The 25481-nt window shown below is 39.1% G+C and overlaps 2 protein-coding genes across 3 annotated transcripts; both read right to left on the bottom strand.

Annotated features, from left to right (window-relative positions):
- Positions 1 to 2267: 2267 nt before the first annotated feature.
- LOC101273798 (hemoglobin subunit beta) lies at positions 2268 to 17908 on the bottom strand. 2 transcript variants are annotated; one of them, XM_049712848.1, is made up of 3 exons: positions 17742 to 17908; positions 17403 to 17625; positions 2268 to 2523 (listed from the first exon to the last, which is right to left on the bottom strand). In XM_049712848.1, exons 1-3 carry the CDS (start codon positions 17831 to 17833, stop codon positions 2395 to 2397), a joined length of 444 nt encoding a protein of 147 aa, XP_049568805.1. In that variant the 5' UTR covers positions 17834 to 17908; the 3' UTR covers positions 2268 to 2394. The 2 variants fall into 2 exon arrangements, with proteins under 2 accessions (XP_049568805.1, XP_033260327.2); XM_033404436.2 differs by lacking the exons at positions 17403 to 17625; positions 17742 to 17908 and adding exons at positions 3361 to 3583; positions 3713 to 3872.
- Positions 7596 to 9077, bottom strand: LOC101283527 (hemoglobin subunit epsilon-4-like). Its single transcript, XM_004279287.3, is given in 4 exon segments — positions 7596 to 7696; positions 7699 to 7723; positions 8639 to 8861; positions 8986 to 9077. Coding segments are annotated over 4 exon segments (441 nt in total).
- Positions 17909 to 25481: the final 7573 nt, after the last annotated feature.

Raw genomic sequence — 25481 nt, 5'->3', positions numbered from 1 at the left:
TCACAAGTGGGCTATGGTACTGACATATCAAGAGCAAAGGGACAGTCTCTCCCAAGTTAAATCTGGAACTGTACATCTTTAGAGGCAGAATCTTGGCTTCAGTCTGGAAACTGTTTACAAATATGTAAGGCATTAAATCCTAAAGCCAAACCTTCAGGGCCCTTCTCTGAGGCTCAAGAGATGGATAATCTAGAATGTTATGCTGAATTCCCTTGACATTAAATTAGTTTATTTTAAAATGATTATGGAACGCACAGTATTAGTTACTTCCCTTTCTCTCTCATCACCTTCCTTCTCCCCTCCCCTCCCCTCCCCTCCCTTTCCCTCTCTCTCTGACTCTCTGGCTCTGGCTCTCTGTCCTTGCCTCCTTTTGCTTTCCATCTCTCTTTCTTCCACACACATACCCCATCTTCATGAACACATACTGAACATAGTCTATAAAGCAACATGGTAGCAGAAAATAGAAATAACCGTTGGGTAACTTATCACATAAAACTGAAATTAAATATTAAGGGATTAATTTTACTCCTAGACTTTTATGGAAGCTCCACTTTAACAAGGAATGAAAGCATATAACAAGCTGCCAGAGTCTCCTTCCATCTTTTGACCTCCTCACTCCCGATGGGGAGACACCAACACCTAGTATATAGTAATTGTTTGAGCTGGATCCAAGTCTTATCCCAGTGATGTTCTCTTGAATTCTCCAGTATTGGAGATTTTCAGGCCCAACTTCTTGTCTAGATTCATTGGCCAGTTTCAGAGGTGAAGGAACAAAAGAGAGTGTAGTAAGTCTTTATATAGTTTTTATTTTTTATGACCATTTAGAGGGAAGAATGGTACTTTCTTTCCTCATTTCCAGATCGTGAAACCCACAGCCTCTCTTACCCTCTTTCTAATCCTTGGAAAATCTCTTTGTCTCCTAAGGTCTGATTCTTATGATGACTTTTCTGTGCTCAGGAGTGTGAAAGGAAACTTCCTAAAATTCTCCTGAGGCTCCTCTGCTTCTGGGATGTAACCAGGTGGTTCTTAAACATACAGTTGAGATATAGAGCGTTCTCAGTGCCTACTGTGTGCAATGACCTGAGAAGAAACAAATAAACACTTAAAAATCTTCTGCCTTCAGTTAATTCACAATATAGTGGTGAAACAGTAAACTGTAATGCATTGTCTATAACCTGGTGGTAAAACAGAATTATTATAAAAACACCTTTTATAGATGGAAGCAACATGTTCTGTTTCAGGTAGTCAGGTAAGTCTAAAATTAATCAACAGGAACATGATATAGATTTAAAGAAATGCATATAAGTTAGAAGGTTCTCTAAATCCTTCTAATGTTACATTTGACAAAATTAATGCTCAAAGATACTTTATTACCTATGATGACACAGCAAATGTCTGATGAGTGGTTTACTTTCCTATATGCTTCCTCAGTGGTTTACTTTCTTTGTGCATTAACACAAAGAAACCCTATGCAATGGTCTATTGTTTGGATTGTCCTCTACTCCCAGGAGTTCTAAGACAAGAAATAATTATTCATTCATTGATTACTTCATTTAATAAGTATACATTTACTGTCTATGGAGGACCTACTGTAAAAGGCACAGTAGTCACGTAGGATAGTACAAAATACACAGAAATGCTTATACAGCATGGAGGGTGAGTGTGCTTGATAGGAAGAAAAGTGAAAAGTGGGTGAAGGTGGGTGGGGGGTATGGAAAAATTTCCTTAGGCAATACTGGAAAGTTCATTGAGACCAGGGTCAAAAGATATGTGAGCAGGTGGAATGTGAGCAGGGAGGGTAGGGTTAATTTTGAGGTCTTTTGGGGCTAATGAGAGAGGGAGGTTATGCCTTAGAACAGGAACGTCTGATGTAGTATAGCATTGCTGCCTACAGCATGCAAGCAAGAGAAGTAGGACAAAAGGAGACATAACAAGACTTTGAGCAACAATTATGTCTCTGATTGAGCACATTATTTTTTGAGTAATTACTGAAAATGGATCAGAGCATTAACCTGAAGTTTCTCTCTTAGGTTTGAGGTCTACCATAGAGCCCCTGTAATGCCGGTATCCACTCTATATTTCAAGCCTTCTTGACAGTTTTTACGCTCTAAGATAGAAGTTTCATCCATTACTGACTGTGTATGGCCCCCTTCCTTTTCTCATTTCCCTTGACCTCTTTGTATAAGACACAAAGACACCCTATCTGCAGACCTTCAGGGACCTTCCCATATCCTTAGGGAAAGAAATGAGTAAAAGGAATCAGGAAATTGTGCTGAAAGTTCTTTATTAGGCAGAAGCCATACCCTTGAGGGTAGACATTATTTCCCCAAGTTCAGAAAATAGAATCTAGGGAAATATGGTCTTCCGATGGTCACCAAGAAATAGGCCAGGATCTCAATGGTACTTGTGGGCCAAGGCAGTAGCCACACCGGTCACCACCTTCTGATAGGCAGACTGAAGCTCCGGGGTGAATTCCTTGCCAAAGTGGCGAGCCAGCACAACCACCAGCACGTTGCCTAGGAGCTGTGTGGGAGAGATAAAAAGCATGAGCATGGTTAGTAGAGGGACTCAGCTTAGAGTATTTAAGTCTCATCCCAAACTGTGTCCCTAGGGTATAAGCAGAAAGGTAGCTGAAGTGTAGGTGTTACTACTGATGTGAATCCATCCATATCAGCCTGAATTTATATTTAGAAAGGTTTCTCTCTTTCTGCCTTAATCCAGAACGTGTTTTCATTTTTATTCTTTAGGACCATTTCAAGAAGCAATACAACATTTTATCCTCCTTCCTTCAAAAGGAAGAGATAAGAGGAAAATATTAGATAACATTTTTTAAGTGGATAAAAAAAGAAAGTCTTTTTTAAAAATTAGACACTCAGGGCTTCCCTGGTGGCGCAATGGTTAAGAGTCCGCCTGCCGATGCAGGGGACACGGGTTCGTGCCTCGGTCCGGGAAGATCCCACATGCCGCGGGGCAGCTAGGCCCGTGAGCCATGGCCGCTGAGCCTGCGTGTCTGGAGCCTGTGCTCTGCAACGGGAGAGGCCACAACAGTGAGAGGCCCGCATATCGCAAAAAAAAAAAAAAAAAAATTAGACAATCAAAATAAAGTGTGATTAAAAAAGGAGAAGGCATTGCAAGAGGACAAACAGAGGAGAACAAGAATGAATAAGAGGAGGTGATGGTTGTGAGCAAACAGGGTAAAATAAACTAAAATAAACAAAATGGTCCCAAGGAGTCCATAGTGCCATAACCAGAATACCTCTCTTCCATTCTAAACTGCATCCTGCCATTGAGCCCTCTCCCCATGACACGAGCTTGACCACAAAAAGAAGAAGGAGAACATTGATGGTCCCATAGACTCACCCTGAAGTTCTCAGGATCCACGTGCAGCTTGTCACAGTGCAGCTCACTCAGCGCAGCAAACGTACCCTTGAGGTCGTCGAGATGCTTCAGGCCCTCACCAAAGGAGGCTAGCACCTTTTGGCCATGTTTCTTCACGTTAGGGTTTTTCATAACAGCATCAGCAGTGGACAGGTCCCCAAAGGACTCAAAGAACCTCTGAGTCCAGGGGTAGACAACCAGCAGCCTAAGGGGTGAAAACAGCAAAAGGACGGAGGGAGTCAGCACCTGTCAGAATCTCAGGGGCTTTTTCTGTCCCCACGTGCCCAACTGCCATTCACTCTCCTTAAGCCTGCCTTGTAAGCTGGATACCTACCTGCCCAGGGCCTCACCACCAACTTCCTCCACGTTCACCTTGCCCCATAGGGCAGTGACGGCAGACTTCTCCTCACCAGTCAGATGCACCATGGTGTCTGTTCGTGTAGTTGCTAGTGAACACGGTTGTGTCAGAAGCAAGTGTAAGCAGCCGCTAGCCCTGCTCTTCCTTTTAAGCCCCACCCAGCTTCCTGCCCTCCCTGCTTCTGAGAGCAGATTGGCCCAGGGCACAACACAAGTTCATTGGTTTGGGGGAATGTGAGATGCACTCTTGTTCCTCAGTTCCCTTCATCTGTGATTGTCTGGTCCAGTGTGTCGGGACTCAGAAACCCTGCTCTCCCTGTACTTACCTCCCAGCTTCATTTCCTTCATCAGTAGCTTCTACAAATATACTGCCAGTCTCATTTATGCATAAATGTTTTAGTCAACATTGTGGAATGTATCTTACAGTTTAACCCATCCAACTCTTTCAATTCATACATAAGAAAACTGAAACCTAGAAAGCAAAAATTTTATGAAGTTGACTCTATATGGAACTTCACTTTGTCTCTAGATATGTTTATAAGTGGTTGGAGTGGATAAATATTTTGCCATAGATTTAACTTTCTTTCTCCTTTGTATAATACTTTGGGTCACAAAATTCTTTCCTTTCCCATCCCTTCATTGAAATAAATGTCCATTAAGTGAAAGAAAAGTAATAAATATTGTCTCTCTACCACCTACTGAAATAGGTTTGGGGAGCATGCATTATATGGAACAATTTAATGAGAAATAAAGAAAAAGATGTGATACCTATTGCATAAGTACTTAAATATATGATGTGAATAAAGAGAGAATGCAAAGGAATTGCAAACAAGATTTATCTTATTCAGCCTGTTAAAGTCTAACAGGGTTTCTGGGAAAACGCCAAGTGCAGAAATTTCCACAGCTGGGTCCTCAAGAAAAAAGTGGAGTTGGACCCAGGAATGAAGATTCAAAGCGAATTTCACTCTTTTCTCAATTGAAAATAATACTACAATGGTATACAAATATATACCCACCAGCATAGCTGGAAAGAAGGAAGGAAGGAAGGAAAGAAGGAAGGAAGGAGGGAGGGAGGAAGGAGGGAGGGAGGGAGGCACAAAGGAAGGAGGGAAGAACGGAGGGAATGGAAGGAGTAAGAGAAGGGAAAATAATGGAATGAGAGGGAAGGAGGAGGGAAAAGAATATAAAGAAGAGGAGAGATGGACAATTCCAAAATTTCACAAGGCTGTAGATAAAGAAAAGTTTTTATACTTTGCTAACGATAGTGTAAAACAGTATAATTGCTTTTGAGAATATTTAGTGGTGTCTACTGAAGCAGAATATATGCAGCACCTATGACCTGGCAATTATACTTTTAGATATACAGAGATGCTTGCTTGTGTGCATCCAAAGGCATGTATAGGAATGCTTGTAACATCAATATGCCTCAGAATCTCAATTCAGTAGCAACTTAATTGTTCCTCATTTAGTGGAATAGATAAATTATACTACGGTAAAAGAATGAAATATTATACAACAATGAAAAGAATCTGTATCACATGCTGTAATACAGATTAATTGTACAACATAATGTTGATTAAAAATTACCAGGGATAATAATTCAAATTATATGATTTATATATAGAAAGATGGACAGTGTGACTATAATTCAGATGACCAGGGGGGAATGTTATATGATAGGAAGTTGCTATGAACGATCTTTACACTATGTTACAGTTTCTTTTTCTTTAACCTGAAAGTCAAATAAAACTTGAAAAATTCAAGGACTGGAGCGGCACGATTTGATTTGTATTATTTTGGCTTCAGTGGACATGGGGGTAAAATAAATGAGAGACAAATAGGATGATGTTGTATTAGGGAGGGAAGTAAAAACATCTCTATTTTCAGGCTTGAGCAATTGATGATGGGATAGTCATTAAGAAGGGGAACACAAAAAGAAGCGTCAGTTAGCAGGAGTAAATTAGGAAAAGATCAAGAGTTCAGTCTTGGACATACTGTATTTGTTGTACTTTTGAGCAATCCAAAAATGGGATATTAAGCAAATAGTTAGATATCTAGTTCTGAAGCTCAGAAATAATGCAATCAGCTCAAGAATATACAATGAAACAGGGTACAGGGCTTCCCTGCTGGCGCAGTGGTTCAGAGTCCGCCTGCCAATGCCAATGTTCGTGCCCTGGTCCAGGAAGATCCCACATGCCGCGGAGCAGCTGGGTCCGTGAGCCATGGCTGCTGAACCTGCGCGTCCGGAGCCTGTGCTCCGCAACGGGAGAGCCCACAACAGTGAGAGGCCCACGTACCGCAAAAAAAAAAAAAAACAGCAGGGCACAGAGGAACAGATCATAATGCATCATATAAACCACTACCACTACCTTTTCAAAAATGACAGACAATGCACTTTACAAATATCTCCTTGAAACCTTGGAATGTATTTGTGGGGTTAGGGATAATTATCCCATTTACAAACAAGGAAATTAATTCTGAAAGATGTTAACTAAATGTTTCAAGCCAATGGGGCAATAATTTGACATTGTCTGTTAATCCAAAAGCCCTGGCTTTTCACTTTATGCCAGGGACTTCAGTACAGAAATTTGAAGTGATTTTTACACAGGTGGCTATGCCCATTGCCAGCTCTAAGTAAGAGACATCTAGGTTTTTTCTTCTTCTGTCAATAGATTTCCTCTTTGCATTCACTAGACAGGGAACCTGGCTATCCTCCATGACTTCTCCACTCTCTATTTCACTATGCTTCAAGTCCTGCAGCATCTTTGCCACAGTGGTCCTTTATTTGATTTTTTTCTTAGTACCGCTGCTTCTGTCAAGTTTAGTCTTTTACCTATCACTTCATTATACTCACAGCAAATTCCTACGCCCAGATTCAGGGTAGATTCTGCCTTGTCAAGTCTATGCCCACACATGGATCAATTTCCCTAAAATACCCTATTGATTATGTCACTCTGGTGTGCAAGAAACCTCACTGGTAATTTTGTTTGCAACAATAGCTTCTTTTCCTTCTTTTTCTGGTCTCTCTAGCAGATTCTCTAATTTTATAAAACCCCACTGCTTTTAATGGGCCAGTTTCTCCTCTGTCAATTAGACCTCGCATGCTGATTCTTGAATTTGTCATTTTCCCTCATAAATGGCCTTTATCTCTACCAATAGAATTAGAAATGTGTTTCAGGTCAAGAGCTACCAGGTGATGACAGATTCAAACCAAAGCTTCCAGTTCATATGCTTTAGGGATGTTGCCTTCATTAGTACCATTGAAGATGCTAGGAAAAAGTTGAGAGCAGAGTCCTTAACTGGGTCTCTAAAAAGTACCATCTTCACTGCATTATAGCTGCTAAAAATATGTTTCTTATATTAAATAGAACTGAGCTATAGTCCAAAAAGAACTCTATTCTGAGTTTATACAAATAACAGCCTATACAGGTCCCCTACTTTGTGTCCTAACAACTCACTATCAATAATCATTTTGCATCTCTCAAGAGTAATTCCATTTCCTTCCTTTTTCTAAAGACCTTGTCCAACTCAAGAGTCTAGTTTCCCTTCGTAGGAGTAATTACCCTTTGAAGCCACTCTAATCCTGTAGAATCTTATAAGGGTCCCTTCTCTATCATCCCCAAACTCTCAATCTCCAATATTCTCATTACAATAGGAGTGCTTTCTTTTAGCTGAATCAACTTATAAAAGATAAAGACAGAGAGAAAATACAAGGATATTCCTTACAGAGCATGACTTTTATTTTATTTGTATTATATAGGAGTTAAGTCTGGAGGCAGGGCTCTCTCCCTCCACCTTCAGGAGATGGACTGTTGGGACCCAGGGCCCTCAGGTAGGCACCAACATAGATGGCCAGGCAACTACTGGTACTTGTTGGCCAGAGCATTAGCCACAGCTTCTGTCAGCTTCTGCCAGGGAACCTGTGTCTTTTGGGTAAATTCCTCGCTGAAGTGGGTTGCAAGACAATCAATATCATGTTGCTTAGAAGCTGGGAATAAAAAGAAGATAGTGCATAGTGAACAGAAGGTCTCAAGCTGCCCCTACAGCAAATAGATATAACATCCATTTCCTTCTTGATAAAAGGTTGAGCAACTTTCATTGTCATGCTCCCACAAAAGTGCATCATTATACGCTTGACATTGGCTTCAGTGACTCCCAGTCCTGAACCCCCAATGTGTTCTATCCTTCTCTCATTTTCCCTGCCAACTTCCGACCCCAGAGCATTGCTATGGATTGCTATGGATTGCTTAGCAATCCATTGCTATGGATTGCTATGGATTGCTATGGATTGCTTCTCTCCTTCTCTCCTTTTTTAAAAGTAGGATTATAGTGCTGGGGCTTGATACGCGTAGTCTAAGTCTTCAGATATTGCATACATTCAAATTGTTTGGACACCCATTTGACAAAGAATCCAGTGCTTTGTATACAAGAGCATTTCATCATTGCTGGACTTGAGAGGAGGAGGGGCAAACCATGAAAAAGTCGTTCTTACTTTGCCCTGCTTACTCCTGGTTCAAATCTCAAGAACCATGCAGAAATGTGTTCATCGATTTTTATAGAAAATTTCAGTTATCAAAGGCAAGGTGTTCTTCTCCCTGGCTCAATTTGTATTCTCCAGGCCAAACTATTTAGCTCACTTTTGTCCAGTGCTCTTCACGACATTTATTTTTAAGAAATATCAGATGGCCAGTGGCCTCCACTGGTCATAGCATAATTAATTACTCTACTTGGTCTTACCTTTGACCTTAGGAACAACCTAACTACCAAAATCAAGCTTTTTCCTGAAATATTACCTCCAAAAAATACCTCTATACGGTAAGACTTAAGAACCTGTGTTCCCTACTGTAACCACAGAACAGATACCTGGATGAAAGAACAAAGCACAAGCATGCCCAGAACTCACCCTGAAGTTCTCAGAATCCACATGCAGCTTGTCAAAGTGCAGCTCACTTAGATGTGCAAAGGTGCCCTTGAGGTCGTCCATGTGTTTAATGGCATTTCCAAAGGAGGTCAGCACCTTCCTGCCACAGGCCTTGACCTTAGGGTTGCCCATTATCGCAGACTCAGAGTATAAGTTAGCAAAACTGTAAAAGAACCTCTGGGTCCATGGGTAGACAACCAGGAACCTATGGGATGGTCATAGTCACAGAGCAGATGGGAAGTCAGAGTATGTAAGAAACCTGACCAATCCGTCTTTCTGGAAAAATCTCTGCCTTTCTGCCCCCTGTCCTACCTGTGTCCAGTGCTTACCTTCCCAAGCTCTCACCTCCAGCCACCTCTACATTCATCTTGGCCCACAGGCTAGCAACAACATCTTTCTCCTCAGCAGTAAAACGCACCATGGTGTCTGGGAGCTTACTGGTGATCACTAATGGGCCAGAAGCAAGTCTGTGCTGCTGCTTCTCTGCATGGCCTTTTATTCCTCATCTCTTGTCCCCAGGCCCTTACTTCTCCCAATAAAATGAGACTATTTTTCAAAGGTGGGTTGTCACCACCAGGGATGGGCCTTGGGCAAGGGAGGGTCAGTTAGATGGACATTTGTGTCTCTGATAATGTTGTGTGGCTCTATCAGGGGGATTCTGCTGTCCTCTCTCCTACCATCTACCATGCAATTCATATCTCAAGCTCCCTGCCACCATCCCTGAATTGACCATAAGGCATAAACAGAATTAGGAAGAGTAACAATTAGAACTCTGTTCAGCATTGTATCAGGTGTTTACAAGACATTGTTCTGCTCTTCAGCCAGGGTATAGAAGAAGTCACAGCTCTTCTTGGTTACCAGTGCTTCTAAAGCTTATATGGGGCTCATAATTTTATAGTTCTTGTAACCAAGAAAAAAGACCTCAATCCAGAATCTGTTTAGAAATAAGATAGGTAAGAACTGGGTAATTTAGAGAAAAATTGAGCACCACCCCATTGTTGTTGAGTTCTACCAATAATATATGCACTTGCCTGAATAATTTTTTTCACTCTGATTATATGGACAAGTGTCTCTGGCCAATACATATATCTATGCATTTGTATCAGAGAATACACAACTGGCTGTTGGGGAAATAGGTGTTCCTGTGTTCAGTGAAGAGAGTATTAGAATTCTCTTTGGCAATGGCTATAGAATAATGGAGTTGTCTCTTGTGTGCTGAATCCACACTCTCTGGCTGTGTGTAATGTTTCTTCATATCTAATCAGGCAGAGGCAATCTTCACTGACAGTACTCCACACACCACTGCCACTGTGATCTAAGGTACTTTGGTCTCACACATCCAAATAAGCATTTACAGGACTAGAAAAGGCACACTTCTAGTGGGAGAGGGAATGGTTCATTTTGTTTCTTTATTTCAGAATTTGTTTTCCTACATTTTGACCTCCAGAAAGCTGGTTTGTTTGTTTCTCCCTGAGATCAATCTTATAAATATATATACATATAATAATAATAAAAAAAAAATCTCCATGTGTATTTACAGAGGTACTCTAAAATTTAAAGACTTCAACTCGATATATTCAGTATATTATAGATGAATTTCTACTACTAGAAAATAAATCCTTTCTGTCTATTTGATATAGCAAGAGGCTTTTATCTATTCAGCTTGGAAAAGACTTAAATGTAAAATGTGGATAAGAATTGCTAAGTTTCTGGAAGCTGGTTTACCATGACAGACATGATTATCTGTGAGCTCTCCATCCCAAGCTATGTTAATGTGAGCACTTTGGTACAGAGATATGAAGAAAAGAGTTTGAATTAATGCTAAAAGAATTTGCTTCAAGATAAGAGGTCAATGAAATAAAATAAAGAAGAGGGACTTATGACTACAGCTAGGAATCCCAGTCACACTCAGGTGTGGGTTTGGCCTGCCGGGGTGGATCCAGGTACTTGCTGTTTGGTGGTCCTGACCCCCATCTTCAGCAGAGTATGTGCACCCTGCAATCCCCCAGATTCAGGGGCATCTGCAACTCTGAGTGTCATGGAATAACCACCCATCTTTCCAGGAAACCAGGCAACAGTTCTGGAAGTTACCTCTAACTCCTGTTTTTCTCTCACCCTTTTTAGATAATCACTCTCTCTGAGCAGTTTATAATGATCTCTCTTCATAAATGCTGTAGCCAATTTGCACACATTTCTCTCCTGATAACAGCAATCAATTTAACATTCCTAGGCAGCTTTCATCACTTTAACCAGACAGCTCTTTAGTAAATCCCACAACCAGTTCTTTGGAGTTGACTTTAAAAACAGTTATCCCTTGCTCTGATGTCCAACCCCTCGCATCCCTAGTCTATCCTCACAAGGTCTGTGACAAACCAGACACCAAAAACAACAGGAACTATGAACCTGCAGCCTGCAAAAAGGAGACCCCAAACACAGTAAAATAAGCAAAATGAGAAGACAGAAAAACACACAGCAGATGACAGAGCAAGATAAAAACCCACCAGACCTAACAAATGAAGAGGAAATGGGCAGTCTACCTGAAAAAGAATTCAGAATAATGATAGTAAAGATGATCCAAACTCTTGGAAATAGAATAGACAAAATGCAAAAAACATTTAACAAGGACCTAGAAGAACTAAAGATGAAACAAGCAACGATGAACAACACAATAAATGAAATTAAAAATACTCTAGATGGGATCAATAGCAGAATAACTGAGGCAGAAGAACGGATAAGTGACCTGGAAGATAAAATAGTGGAAATAACTATTGCAGAGCAGAATAAAGAAAAAAGAATGAAAAGAACTTAGGACAGTCTCAGAGACCTCTGGGACAACATTAAACGCACCAACATTCGAATTATAGGGGTTCCAGAAGAAGAAGAGAAAAAGAAAAGGACTGAGAAAATATTTGAAGAGATTATAGTTGAAAACTTCCCTAATATGGGAAAGGAAATAGTTAATCAAGTCCAGGAAGCACAGAGAGTCCCATACAGGATAAATCCAAGGAGAAATATGCCAAAACACATATTAATCAAACTGTCAAAAATTAAATACAAAGAAAACATATTAAAAGCAGCAAGGCAAAAACAACAAATAACACACAAAGGAATCCCCATAAGGTTAAAAGCTGATCTTTCAGCAGAAACTCTGCAGGCCAGAAGGGAGTGGCAGGACATATTTAAAGTGATGAAGGAGAAAAACCTGTAACCAAGATTACTCTACCCAGCAAGGATCTCATTCAGATTTGATGGAGAAATTAAAACCTTTACAGACAAGCAAAAGCTGAGAGAGTTCAGCACCACCAAACCAGCTTTACAACAAATGCTAAAGGAACTTCCCTAGGCAAGAAACATAAGAGAAGGAAAAGACCTACAACAACGAACCCAAAACAATTAAGAAAATGGGAATAGGAACATACATATTGATAATTACCTTAAAGGTAAATGGATTAAATGCTCCCACCAAAAGACACAGATTGGCTGAATGGATACAAAAACAAGACCCATATATATGCGGTCTACAAGAGACCCACTTCAGACCTAGAGACACATACAGACTGAAAGTAAGGGGATGGAAAAAGATATTCCATGCAAATGGAAACCAAAAGAAAGCTGGAGTAGCAATTCTCATATCAGACAAAATAGACTTTAAAATAAAGACTATTAGAAGAAACAAAGAAGTACACTACATATGATCAAGGGGTTGATCCAAGAAGAAGATATAACAATTGTTAATATTTATGCACCCAACATAGGAGCACCTCAATACATAAGGCAAATACTGACAGCCATAAAAGGGGAAATCTACAGTAACACATTCATAGTAGGGGACTTTAACACCCCACTTTTACCCATGGACAGATCATCCAAAATTAAAATAAATAAGGAAACACAAGCTTTAAATGATACATTAAACAAGATGGACTTAATTGATACTTATAGGACATTCCATCCAAAAACAACAGAATACACATTTTTCTCAAGTGCTCATGGAACATTCTCCAGGATAGATCATATCTTGGGTCACAAATCAAGCCTTGGTTAATTTAAGAAAATTGAAATTGTATCAAGTGTCTTTTCCAACCACAATGTTATGAGACTAGATATCAACTATAGGAAAAGATCTGTAAAAAATACAAACACATGGAGGCTAAACAATACACTACTTAATAACCAAGGGATCACTGAAGAAATCAAAGAGGAAATCAAAAAATACCTAGAAACAAATGAAAATGGAGACACGACGACCCAAAACCTATGGGATGCAGCAAAAGCAGTTCTAAGAGGGAAGGTTATAGCAATGCAATCCTACCTTAAGAAACAGGAAACATCTCGAATAAACAACCTAACCTTGCACCTAAAGCAATTAGAGAAAGAAGAACAAAAAACCCCAAAGTTAACAGAAGGAAAGAAATCATAAAGATCAGATCAGAAATAAATGAAAAAGAAATGAAGGAAACGATAGCAAAGATCAATAAAACTAAAAGCTGATTCTTTGAGAAGATAAACAAAATTGATAAACCATTAGCCAGACTCATCGAGAAAAAAAGGGAGAAGACTCAAATCAACAGAATTAGAAATGAAAAAGGAGAAGTAACAACTGACACTGCAGAAATACAAAAGATCATGAGAGATTACTACAAGCAACTCTATGTCAATAAAATGTACAACCTAGAAGAAATGGACAAATTCTTAGAAATGCACAACCTGCCAAGACTGAATCAGGAAGAAATAGAAAATATGAACAGACCAATCACAAGCACTGAAATTGAAACTGTGATTTAAAATCTTCCAACAAACAAAAGCCCAGGACCAGATGGCTTCACAGGCGAATTCTATCAAACATTTAGAGAAGAGCTAACACCTATCCTTCTCAAACTCTTCCAAAATATAGCAGAGGGAGGAAAACTCCCAAACTCATTCTACGAGGCCACCATCACCTTGATACCAAAACCAGGCAAGGATGTCACAAAGAAAGAAAACTACAGACCAATATCACTGATGAACATAGATGCAAAAATCCTCAACAAAATACTAGCCAACAGAATCCAACAGCACATTTAAAGTATCATCCACCATGATCAAGTAGGGTTTATTCCAGGAATGCAAGGATGCTTCAATATATGCAAATCAATCAACGTGATACACCATATTAACAAACTGAAGGAGAAAAACCATATGATCATATCAATTGATGCAAAGAAAGCTTTTGACAAAATTCAACACCCATTTATGATAAAAACCTTCCAGAAAGAAGGCATAGAGGGAACTTTCTTCAACCTAATAAAGGCAATATATGACAAACCCACAGCCAACATCGTCCTCAAATGTGAAAAACTGAAAGCATTTTCCACTAAGATCAGGAGTAAGACAAGGTTGCCCATGCTCACCTCTCTTATTCAACATAGTTTTGGAAGTTTTAGCCACAGCAATCAGAGAGGAAAAGGAAATAAAAGGAATCCAAATTGGAAAAGAAGAAGTAAAGCTGTCACTGTTTGCAGATGACATGATACTCTACATAGAGAATCCTAAAGATGCTACCAGAAAACTACTAGAGCTAATCAATGAATTTGGTAAAGTAGCAGGATACAAAATTAATGCACAGAAATCTCTGGCATTCCTATATACTAATGATGAAAAATCTGAAAGTGAAATGAAGAAAACACTCCCATTTACCATTGCAACAAAAAGAATAAAATATCTAGGAATAAACCTACCTATGGAGACAAAAGATCTGTATGCAGAAAATTATAAGACACTGATGAAAGAAATTAAAGACAATACAAATAGATGGAGAGATATACCATGTTCTTGGATTGGAAGAATCAACATTGTGAAAATGATATACTACCCAAAGCAATCTGCAGATTCAATGCAATCCCTATCAAACTACCAATGGCATTTTTCACAGAACCTAGAACAAAAAATTTCACAATTTGTATGGAAACACAAAAGACCCCGAATAGCAAAAGCAATCTTGAGAACAAAAAACGGAGCTGGAGGAATCAGGCTCCCTGACTTCAGACTATACTACAAAGCTACAGTAATCAAGACAGTATGGTACTGGCACAAAAACAGAAATATAGATCAATGGAACAGGATAGAAAGCCCAGAGATAAACACACGCACATATGTTCAGCTTATCTTTGATAAAGGAGGCAGGAAAGTACAGTGGAGAAAGGACAGTCTCTTCAATAAGTGGTGCTAGGAAAACTGGACAACTACATATAAAAGTATGAGATTAGATCACTCCCTAACACCATACACAAAAATAAGCTCAAAATGGATTAAAGACCTAAATGTAAGGCCAGAAACTATCAAACTCTTAGAGGAAAACGTAGGCAGGACACTCTATAACATAAATCACAGCAAGATCCTTTTTGACCCACCTCCTAGAGAAATGGAAATGAAAACAAAAATAAACAAATGGGACCTAATGAACCTTCAAAGCTTTTTGCACAGCAAAGGAAACCATAAACAAGACAAAAAGACAACCCTCATAATGGAAGAAAATATTTGCATATGAAGCAACTGACAAAGGATTAATCTCCAAAATTTATAAGCAGCTCATGCAGCTCAATAACAAAAAAGCAAACAACCCAATCCAAAAATGGGCAGAAGACCTAAATAGACATTTCTCCAAAGAAGATATACAGACTGCCAACAAACACATGAAGGAATGTTCAACATAATTAATCATTAGAGAAATGCAAATCAAAACTGCAATGAGATATCATCTCACACTAGTCAGAATGGCCATCATCAAAAAATCTAGAAACAATAAATGCTGGAGAGGGTGTGGAGAAAAGGGAACACTCTTGCACTGCTGGTGGGAATGTGAATTGGTACAGCCACTATGGAGAATAGTATGGAGGTTCCTTAAAACACTAAAAATAGAACTACCATATGACCCAGCAATCCCACTACTGGGCATATACCCTGAGAAAACCATAATTCAAAAAGAGTCATATACCAAAATGTTCATTGCAGCTCTATTTACAATAGCCCGGAGATGGAAACAACCTAAGTGTCCATCACTGGATGAATGGATAAAGAAGATGTGGCACATATATACAATGGAATATTACTCAGCCATAAAAAGAAACGAAATTCAGCTATTTGTAATGAGGTGGATAGACCTTGAGTCTGTCATACAGAGTGAAGTAAGTCAGAAAGAGAAAAACAAATACCGTATGCTAACACATATATATGGAAGTTAAGAAAAAAAATGTCATGAAGAACCTAGGGGTAAGACAGGAATAAAGACACAGACCTACTAGAGAATGGACTTGAGGATATGGGGAGGGGGAAGGGTAAGCTGTGACAAAGTGAGAGAGAGGCATGGACATATGTACACTACCAAATGTAAAATAGCTAGTGGGAAGCAACCGCATAGCACAGGGAGATCAGCTCGGTGCTTTTTGACCTCCTGGAGGGGTGGGATAGGGAGGTTGGGAGGGAGGGAGATGCAAGAGGGAAGACATATGGGAACATATGTATATGTATAACTGGTTCACTTTGTTATAAAGCAGAAACTAACACACCATTGTAAAGCATTTATACTCCAGTAAAGATGTAAAAAAATATAAAAATAAAATTTAAAAAAAGAGTAAATGATGGAGAAGATACAATATTAATTTTTGATCACTGAACAGAATGTACTTTATTAAAGAGAAGCCGGGCTCTCAAGGCCAAACTCCAGTCCCCACGTGTAGAAGGAAGGCATTGGGGACCAAAAATGGTGAACTGAAAGGAGAATTCAGTGGTACTTGTGGGCCAGAGCAGTGGCAACACCAGCCACCAGCTTCTGCCAAGCAGCCTGCAACTCAGGGGTGAATTCTCTGCCAAAGTGCGAAGCCAGAATGATCACCATCACATTGCCCAGGAGCTGTTAGGTGAGAGACAAAATGACAATTAGATATGTTGAGTAGAATTTTCCTAAAAGAGTTGCAGAAAATAATGGCTTAATACCTACACCCACTCCTAACTCCACATCGTAAACTGCTCCATGGTTTGTATCTGTGCAATAAACTCTGATAAGCTAGTTCTTAAATTTTATTTAAATTCTATGAGTCCTCCATTCAACATTCTGTCTACCTATATCCCCTCACTCTCTCCCATTTCACCATTTTTATTTGCCTCTCTCCCTCCCTCTCACATTTACCAATTGTCTAATCTTTGTCATCATAGGATTTCAGGGCTGCATAGGTTCTTAGAGTGAGTTTAGTAAAGTCTCCAACCAATGCAGGAATAAGCTTCCACTTAGTCCCAATATTGATGGGTAATTTAATATATTTAGAGAATTGATTGATATTTCTTTGAGACAATCTGCCTAAAAATTATTCTCCCAAATATCTTCCTAAGCTTCAATCATCAGGAGCCACATAAAATAAGACATTTCTCTTTCCTTGAGACAGGTTTTCATCTACCAAAACCCAGATTCCATTCCTCCTTGAACAAGTCTGTTATTCTCTGATATTCTCTAGGGTAAACAAATCCAGTTCTAACAAAAGTCCCAGAAAACTTTTAAGCAAACTCAGGCTTAAAAGGGCTAGTAGCCCTTTAGTGTCACTAGTCCTGAATCAAGGTGCTCTTGGTATGTCCACTGGAATTCTGCCCTCTTAACACCAACTTTGATCTATGATTTCTGAGATCTTTGCTAGTCTTTGCAACCAAAGACTCAACTTCCATTATCATTCCAAAGTAAAAAGCATAAAAAGAACACATGACCATTTCCTGAACTCACCCTGAAGTTCTCAGGATCCACGTGCAGCTTGTCACAGTGCAGCTCACTCAGCTTAGCAAAGGCGCCCTTGAGGTTGTCCATGTTCTTAACAGCATCTCCAAAGGATGTCAACACCTTCTTGCCATGGGCCTTGACCTTGGGGTTTCCCATTATGGCAGAGGGAGAGGACAGGTTGCCAAAGTTGTCAAAGAACCTCTGGGTCCAGGGGTAGACAACCAGGAGCCTATGAGATGAGACCATAACAGATAGAAAATCAGTGACTCGAAAAGTTTGAAGAATTTCCTGGTCAATTTACCAGGCTCATATTCACCAACCTCCCCCATGAAGTCCAGTTGCTACCTGCCCAGAGCCTCGCCTCCAGCCTCTTCCACATTCACTCTGCCCCACAGGCCAGTGATAGCAGCCTTCTCCTCAGCAGTAAAATGCACCATGATGTCAGGTCTTGAAGCTTACTGGTGATCACAGAAGTGTCAGAAGCAAGTCTGTGCTGCTGCTGGAAGGTGTGGCCTTTTATTCTTTACTGCTGAACTTCTGGCCCTTTGTTCCCCCTAATCCTTTAAAGTCATTGGTCAAGGCTGAGCTGTGTCCCTCAGGGGTGGAGTCAGGTCAGGAAATGGTCAGCAAGGAAGATGTATATTGAGTCTGTGATAATGTGTTGGTTCCTGAAACATCCTTCTTTTGTTGGCTCCTCCTCCATCCTCAACACAATTTTTCATTCATTCTCTCTTTTCACCCTCTTCTCTCCCCATGTCATCCCCCATGATGACATCCATCTCTCCCACTCTCCTTATCCCAGAAAGACCCATAGAATGCAGCTAAGCCCAAGATAGAGTTCCAGTCAAACCAGGTTTAATATTTGGGTTAAGGATGGTGAGATGGTGACAGGGACAAAAACACAGTCAAGAAAAAAAAATACAATTGTTGACACAGAACCTCAGCCAGTTCTAGCTCTCTTGAGGAGTGGATTATAGCCAAGCTCTGGATTTTAGTTTTCTAAGGGAGACAAAACACATACATGGTTACTTCAGGAAGCTGAATGGAAATGCAAGGGATCTACAATAGAACTAAGACCTCAATCCCAAAGTAACATAACCAAAGATTATTTCATAGAGAGAACAGGTAGAATAAGCTTACATCCTGTGCTTCCAGGGAACTCTCTCTCTGTCCATTTCTCTATGACAGCAAGGGAAACTGTCTACTCTGGAGACATTGCCCTGAGTGCTCTTCTTGATTTTCTGTACTTATTTATACCAGCGTGGCTGCTAAGGAGTCTGAAATTATTTAAAACCAGGACTTGTGATCAAACTGAGGAGTAGATGAATTGTTATGATAGGCTAGCAGTTGGAGTATGTTTAATGTTTGTGGAAGCCATCAGTTCAGGAGACTTCAAGTTTCTCTAGTGTCCTTATTTTTTGTTTTCTTTTGTATTTTGATGTCCCTGTTGGCTCTGGGTTTCCCTAAGAACACATCATCATGAAATAGATTATGTACCTTGCAACTTTTCCAGCTGCAATCCTCTGTTATTATACTGGAGTCCTGTTAATATAGTGGTAAGGAATGGTGGAGGAGAAGCCATCTATAATTGTATAATTAAAAATCAGCCTTCAGTGGACCAGTTTTCCTGGGCTGTGACTTTCACAAGTGTTTCTTAGCTTATTCCCCCCTTAAGAAAGATAGGAAAAAATCCCTGGGCTAGACTATGTAACCTAGGATGACAGAATTCTAGGTTGAGAGAGAAGACATTTGATCACTGAAGTAGAGGACCAATGAAAGGACAAGAAGTATCTGGCTACTCAGTGAAGAATAGCCCTTGTATGAATAAGAGTTTTATTTATTTATTTATTTATTTTTAAGTATAGTTGATTTACAATGTTGTGTTAGTTTCAGGTGTACAGCAAAGTGATTCAGTTTTATATATATATATCTTTTCAGATTCTTTTCCCTTATAGGCTATTACAAAATATTGAGTATTGTTCCCTGTGCTATATGGTAGGTCCTTGTTGTTTATCTATTCGATATATAGTAGTGTGTTTATGTTAATCCCAAACTCTGGTAACCATAAGTTTGTTTTCCATGTCTGTGGGTCTATTTCTGTGTTGTATATAAGTTCATTTGTATCATATTTTTTTAGATTCCACATATAAGCGATGTCATATGATATTTGTCTTTGTCTGGCTTACTTCACTTAATATGATAATCCTTAAGTGCATCCACATTGCTGCAAATGGCATTATTTCATTCTATTTTATGGTTGAGTAATATTCCATTGTATGTAAGTACCACATCTCTTTATCCATTCATCTGTCAATGGACATGAAAGTTGCTTCCATGTCTTGGCTATTGTACATAGTGCTGCTACAAACATAGGGGTGCATGTGTCTTTTTAAATTACGGATGATTTTTTAATCAGTAGAGATAGAGTTCTAGGTTTCCAAGGCAAATTTGTATAGATCCACAGTGTGAGTACAGTGACCCTTCCCTTAGACCTTGGGTATGAGGATCAGACATTGTCAAAGCCCAGGGAATAAGAACCAGGCTGCACAAGACCAAGAGTTTGGGAAACAAACCTCATCTGAAGCAGACAGTATGAGTGTGTTCCATTCTCCTTCCAGTTCAGAGTGTGGACACCAGGCTTCTCTTAAATTCAGAGTGTGGAGTTGATCTCCCTTCTCCTCCCTTATACCCATTTCAGGGCTCATATATCCTTCTCTAGTAACAGCATTTGGGAAAAGAACTGGCTTGCCTCCAAGGATCCGGCCCATCCCTTGCTTTCTTATTACTAAAGGTGTGGAAAAAGGCTTCAAGAAATGTTACAGGGTTGAAAGGCAGCATGTCTGTAACTCAGTTCAAGGCTTATGAATTCTGATTCTGAAGTCACTTAAGCTGAATATACTTTCATTTTTGCTTAGGTGCTTGTTGATTCAAGCTCAATTATCTCAGCTGCTCATTTTGAAGTATTTATTTATTTCTCCTGTGAAATACCATGATTATTGTCTCTTTTTCCCAGATGAAAAACCCAAAGTTTAGAGAGATAAATGACGTGATTATCCATGATACATCAGAAAGATTAAATGGTCAAAAAAAAGAAAAAACTAAGATTATTCATTTATTGCCTAGAAATTAAAATTAATAAAATAAAAATGTTATCTCTTAAGGTATTTAAATGAAAAGTTTTAAAAGAAACTTCAAAATTTGTTAAAGATTAACTCCTGCCTCTTAGGATATCCTGTGACATTTGTACTTTGGTAAACTCTACGCAGGATTTTAAGAAAGATGTAAGATGCCTCTTTTTAGCAAGGAAAAATAAAATATTTCCTTAAATCTTGCTAGCTCATTTATGACATATATACTAATCCTGTGAGTCAAATACTGTATTATCTTTAGGTGCTATTAGCATGGAGGATTGTATAAATTACATTGTTAGTAGATAAAATAGGTCTTTGATCCCACCACATTTTTTCACAATATTAGCTGAGAAAAAATCCTTCAAAAGTTATTCTTTACCACAAATGAGTTTTTTTTCTATTTTTAATTTTAAAATTGGAAAATTATGGACTGGGTCTATAAACCATTGAAGGTACAAAAAAAGCTGCTTAGGATTCTTGATTAGTGAAGCTATAAGTTAGTCTGCTTTCATTATGCTTCTCAATTTATCTTCTTATAGCAGAAATAGATGGGATAAAAGTCTTATTAAGTGTTGCATTAGTCTAGAATAAATTGTGTGCCACGAGTAGCAGGAAATTCTAATGGCTTCCATGCAGGGAGCCAATGAATATCTTCTGTTATGATTGCAAAGAATGAGAGAATAGACCACGACCACTGGTCAAGCAACACTACTGCTTTGTAATTGCTGGGCCTCTGCATCATATCTCACAAAGGTTGCCGGTGACTGTGAACCCAAGCTGGGTCTCATTCTCAGAGGCATTTCTTTTGTTGGAGGCTTATAACACAGACATTGATGGTTTGACTGACCTCTGGGACCACTGTGACTAAGGCATAGCCAGAGATGCATGTGAGTGTTAATTAAGCAAGAAGAATCTTCACTGGGAAGAGGGAGTGGAAAGGCAGAACCAGCCAGTTATTGTACACTTGTCTACACGATGAACCTTGAAGGTTAAAACTGGAATCTGGCAACTTAGAAAAGTCAGAAACTTCCCATATTCCCATTTTATAACTTCACTTTCTTGGCTCCCTTGATGCTTTTTGACCTTAAGCAAAGTTGTTTTCATTTATTTTTATGATTAAATTTTTGAGAAATTCCTGGTTTTTTATGTTGTTTAAATAGTATTGCCTAGTATATTCTATGAACTAAGACAGCTCTGAATAGTTAGAAGGAATGACACTATCATTAGAGCCAGTGCTTGCTAATCTTCCTTCCCTCTACCACACTACTATATAGCTCATTGGTCCATATCTCATGGATCTTACTCGAGACTTTAGTCAAGTAGTAATTTACAAACTTTGTTCATATGTAGTAGCTCTGAAGCATACGTAAACTCAATATTTAAATTTCTACCTACGATTGATTCAAATGAGATTCTTCTAGGTTTAAGGCTTAGAATCCTGTGTCCCAAGATTGGGAAGTCCTTGACTTGATGACTTTGAATTTCGAAAAGTTAATGACTATTTTTTTTTTTTTTTTTTTTGCCTAGTCACGTTATCTTCAGTACTTTGCGTACTCAATACTGAAGCTATAGCATAGCATGTTTCTTGAATAAAAAATCTGCATCTATCAAACAGTATAAATTTGAGGTTTGGTAACTATGCAGGCCTTAAATGGAAGCAGTATGGTTAGATCCCACCCATTAACAAGATCATCTACCATGAGGAATTATGAGAAACTAGGATCCTTTGACCTAGTGAGGGCAGTTAATGATCACTCCTCTCCCAAACCCCTTTCAGCCTTTGCTAATTCTAGCCCCAGAAGGGTTCCTTCTGAAACCAAAATTTGACAACCCCTATCTTACTGAGTCTGAGGCATCTCTGAGGGAAAGGAAAACCTCTTAGATTACTAGACCAACAAGCTACTGTAGCCCTTCTCTCTACTCCAGCCCCATTTAGGCATTAATGTCACCAGTTATTTCCTGCACCTGTTTTGTTTTTGTTTGTTTGTTTGTTTTTCTTTCCCTTCCCTTTCCCCTTCCCCTTCTTCTTCTTCCTCCTTCTCCTTCTTCTTCTTCTTCTTCTTCTTCTGTGTATTCATTTGTTTTCTGGGGGTTGGGGGGCATTTATTTTATTTTGGTTTGTTTTTAATTAACAGAGGTAGACAGATCCAGTATTTTTCTCCTTCTGGGGACTTGGGCTGGTGATAGCTGGGCGGGGTCAGAAACTGTGAGCTTAGATAGGAGCTCAGGACTACACAGAGCTGTGGCAAAGAAGAGGACTAGCTAAAGAAGTGAAAGACAAAGTGCTTTTCTTACTGGCTTCAAAGACTCTGTTCTTGGCTTTTATACAAGTAGACAAGTGAAAGACATTTTGGGTTAGTGTTTGGGGGTCTTGCATGGTTAACTGTTTAGAAATGCCTGATAAATATGCTCTGCGTAAAATATATTTGTGTGCGTGTGTGTGTGTGTGTACAAATATGTGAGTATTATAAAAATATGAAGGCAACAGTGACTAGATAATATGCAAGACCTCAAAGGATAGGGGAACAAATCTCACACTAATTTCAATTGCTATCAAAAATAAATTTAGTGATAAAAAAGAGAGACTCAAAGTCACCTGAAAGAAACAGAATGACTCCCAGGCCAGAAGCTCTGAACTATGATTATAATTAGATTATAATCTATGGAATGTTCTGATGTATAAAGAGAAGTGTATTAATCATTAGAGAGTTGGCCAACAAGGAAAGTATAGGAAAAGGAATGTTGTTCTGTTGGCTCAGAATCTAGAGATGTTTTGAACCTCACATAACAGTTATGTCCAAGCCAAACTTATCCTTCCCATGAAGATGGATGAATAAGCTATGTCTGAGCCTAGTGGCAAGATGCTTACTTAGCATGATTGTATCCAGCTGCTTGCTTTGGAACAGTTTGTTTCCTCTACTTTTTCTTGATTGATACAAGGAAAGAATGTATTGCTCACAAAGACATGAGTATTCAAGTTATAAATCTCAATGTAAATGGATAAATAAGTACACAGATTTCTATTTTTAGGTTTGTGTGCCTTTCATTTTAACAAGAATAAGACTTCAAGGGTCAATCTCAGCCTACAGGACAAATGGGCCACATCCTAGAACTAAGTAATTCGATCAAGGTCCTGGTTGCTGAGGTTTAAATACATCTAGTTGGCATTACCTCTTTTGGCATCACTACACCGTATATCTTGGTATGTGTGTAGCGGTGGGTGTATGTGTATATGTCTTTGTAGTGATAGATGTATGTGTTTGGCTCTTCAGTTGTTCATTCAATACTGCAAAAGTTCTGAGTATACAGAAGCAAAACAAAACAAAACATTTTCATGGAGTTGATAGTAAGCAAAGTGAAACAATAAGTAAATAAACAAATAAAATATATGGTATATGCCAAATGATGTTAAGTGCTATGGAGGAAAAGAATACTGGAATGAAGGATAGAGTTTAATGGGGACAAGGGTGGAAGGGTATTACTACTTTAAATTGTGTGGTAGGGATTTCTTCACTGTAAGGGGACACTTGAGAAGACACCGACAGATTATAAATAGCCACTGCATATGGATTAAATGTTTAAGACATAGGGAATTACAAATATAAGTATCTTAAAGTGGGAGGATGCTTAGAATTTTCAGGGATTGAAAATAAGGCCAATGGAGGAGCAGACTGAGAGGGAGAGTAGAAGTGCTGGTTGTGGAGGTGCTAATCTATAAAATTTGTGACAATAATAATACCTGTATCATAGAGTTGTAAGAAAAAGCATATATATATTTATAAACATATATGTATACATATTATATCTGCACATATGTTATATATATACACACATATACACCTATATTTACAAATACACATATAAACATGCACATATATACACACACATATACGTGTGTATGTGCCAACAAACGTTGGCAATTGTTGTTATTGTAGGAAATTGTTATGGTAGGAAATTTGGCTTTATTATGATTGATGCAGGAAACTATCAGAGACCTTTGGACAAAGAGGTTACCATACCTGATTTACACTTTTACAAGTGTGTTTTGGCTGCAGTATTGGGAAGACACTGTCCGGTGGCAGTTGTAGAAGGAGACAGATCAATTAGGAGTCCGCAGTAAGAGTTCAGGTAGAGATTATAACGCCTTACACCAGGGTGGTAGCAATGCAGGTGGTAGCAAGGGGTCAGACTGTAAATAAATGTTTAAAGTAACACCAAATGGATTTTCTAACAGGATGTGGAATTTGGGGGGTGCTTTTGTGTGTGTGTGCACACGTGTATGCCCATGCTCTTGTACATGTTAATTTCTGAATATGAGTATATGTCAGTGTGAGGATTTGGAAGCTGAACAAGGAGAGTCTTTATGTTGAGTTTTGTCAGTTCCTTTGTTCAGCACACTAACTGCCTCAGAATTCTTGCTTTAAAATGAAGATGGTGGAAGGGTAAGTAGGAAAATCAGAAAATATCTCACACGTCAGAACTTTACCCAAAGTGATGTGAAGACTGCGAGCATCTCCTGGGTGCTGAGCAGAGGCTTATAAGTTAAGACGCTTTCCCATGACAGTAGTAGCACCAAGACTGGCATGAGATATTTCCTTAAGTTGAGGGTTCCCAAGTGGCATCCCTAGTCATGACCAGCATGTGAGCGTGGGACCTCTAAGAGCACAGAGCCTTTGTCAGCAGATGTCTGGGGGTACCCTAAAATGCTGAACAATGTTTTCCTTTTCCTCTGTTTCATGCCTCTCTCTTTCATCCTCATATGTCAGTCCTTACCTACAGGACACTGCAAAGTAGGTGTGCAGTATCTGGAATCTTAAAAAGGTGAGACCTGGAAAAATTATTTAGTCATCCAGCCCTGCCACATCTTTATATACATGAGGAAACTGTATATAAAGGTTCTGTCCTGAGTTATATGGTGCATAAGAAAGGGTCAGGGATCTCACTAGCAAAGGTC

The sequence above is a fragment of the Orcinus orca genome, chromosome 8 (assembly GCF_937001465.1).
Source record: "Orcinus orca chromosome 8, mOrcOrc1.1, whole genome shotgun sequence".
NCBI classification, from domain to species: Eukaryota; Metazoa; Chordata; class Mammalia; order Artiodactyla; family Delphinidae; genus Orcinus; species Orcinus orca.
Note: the sequence above shows the minus strand (reverse complement) of the source record. Positions and strands in the feature narration are given on the sequence as shown.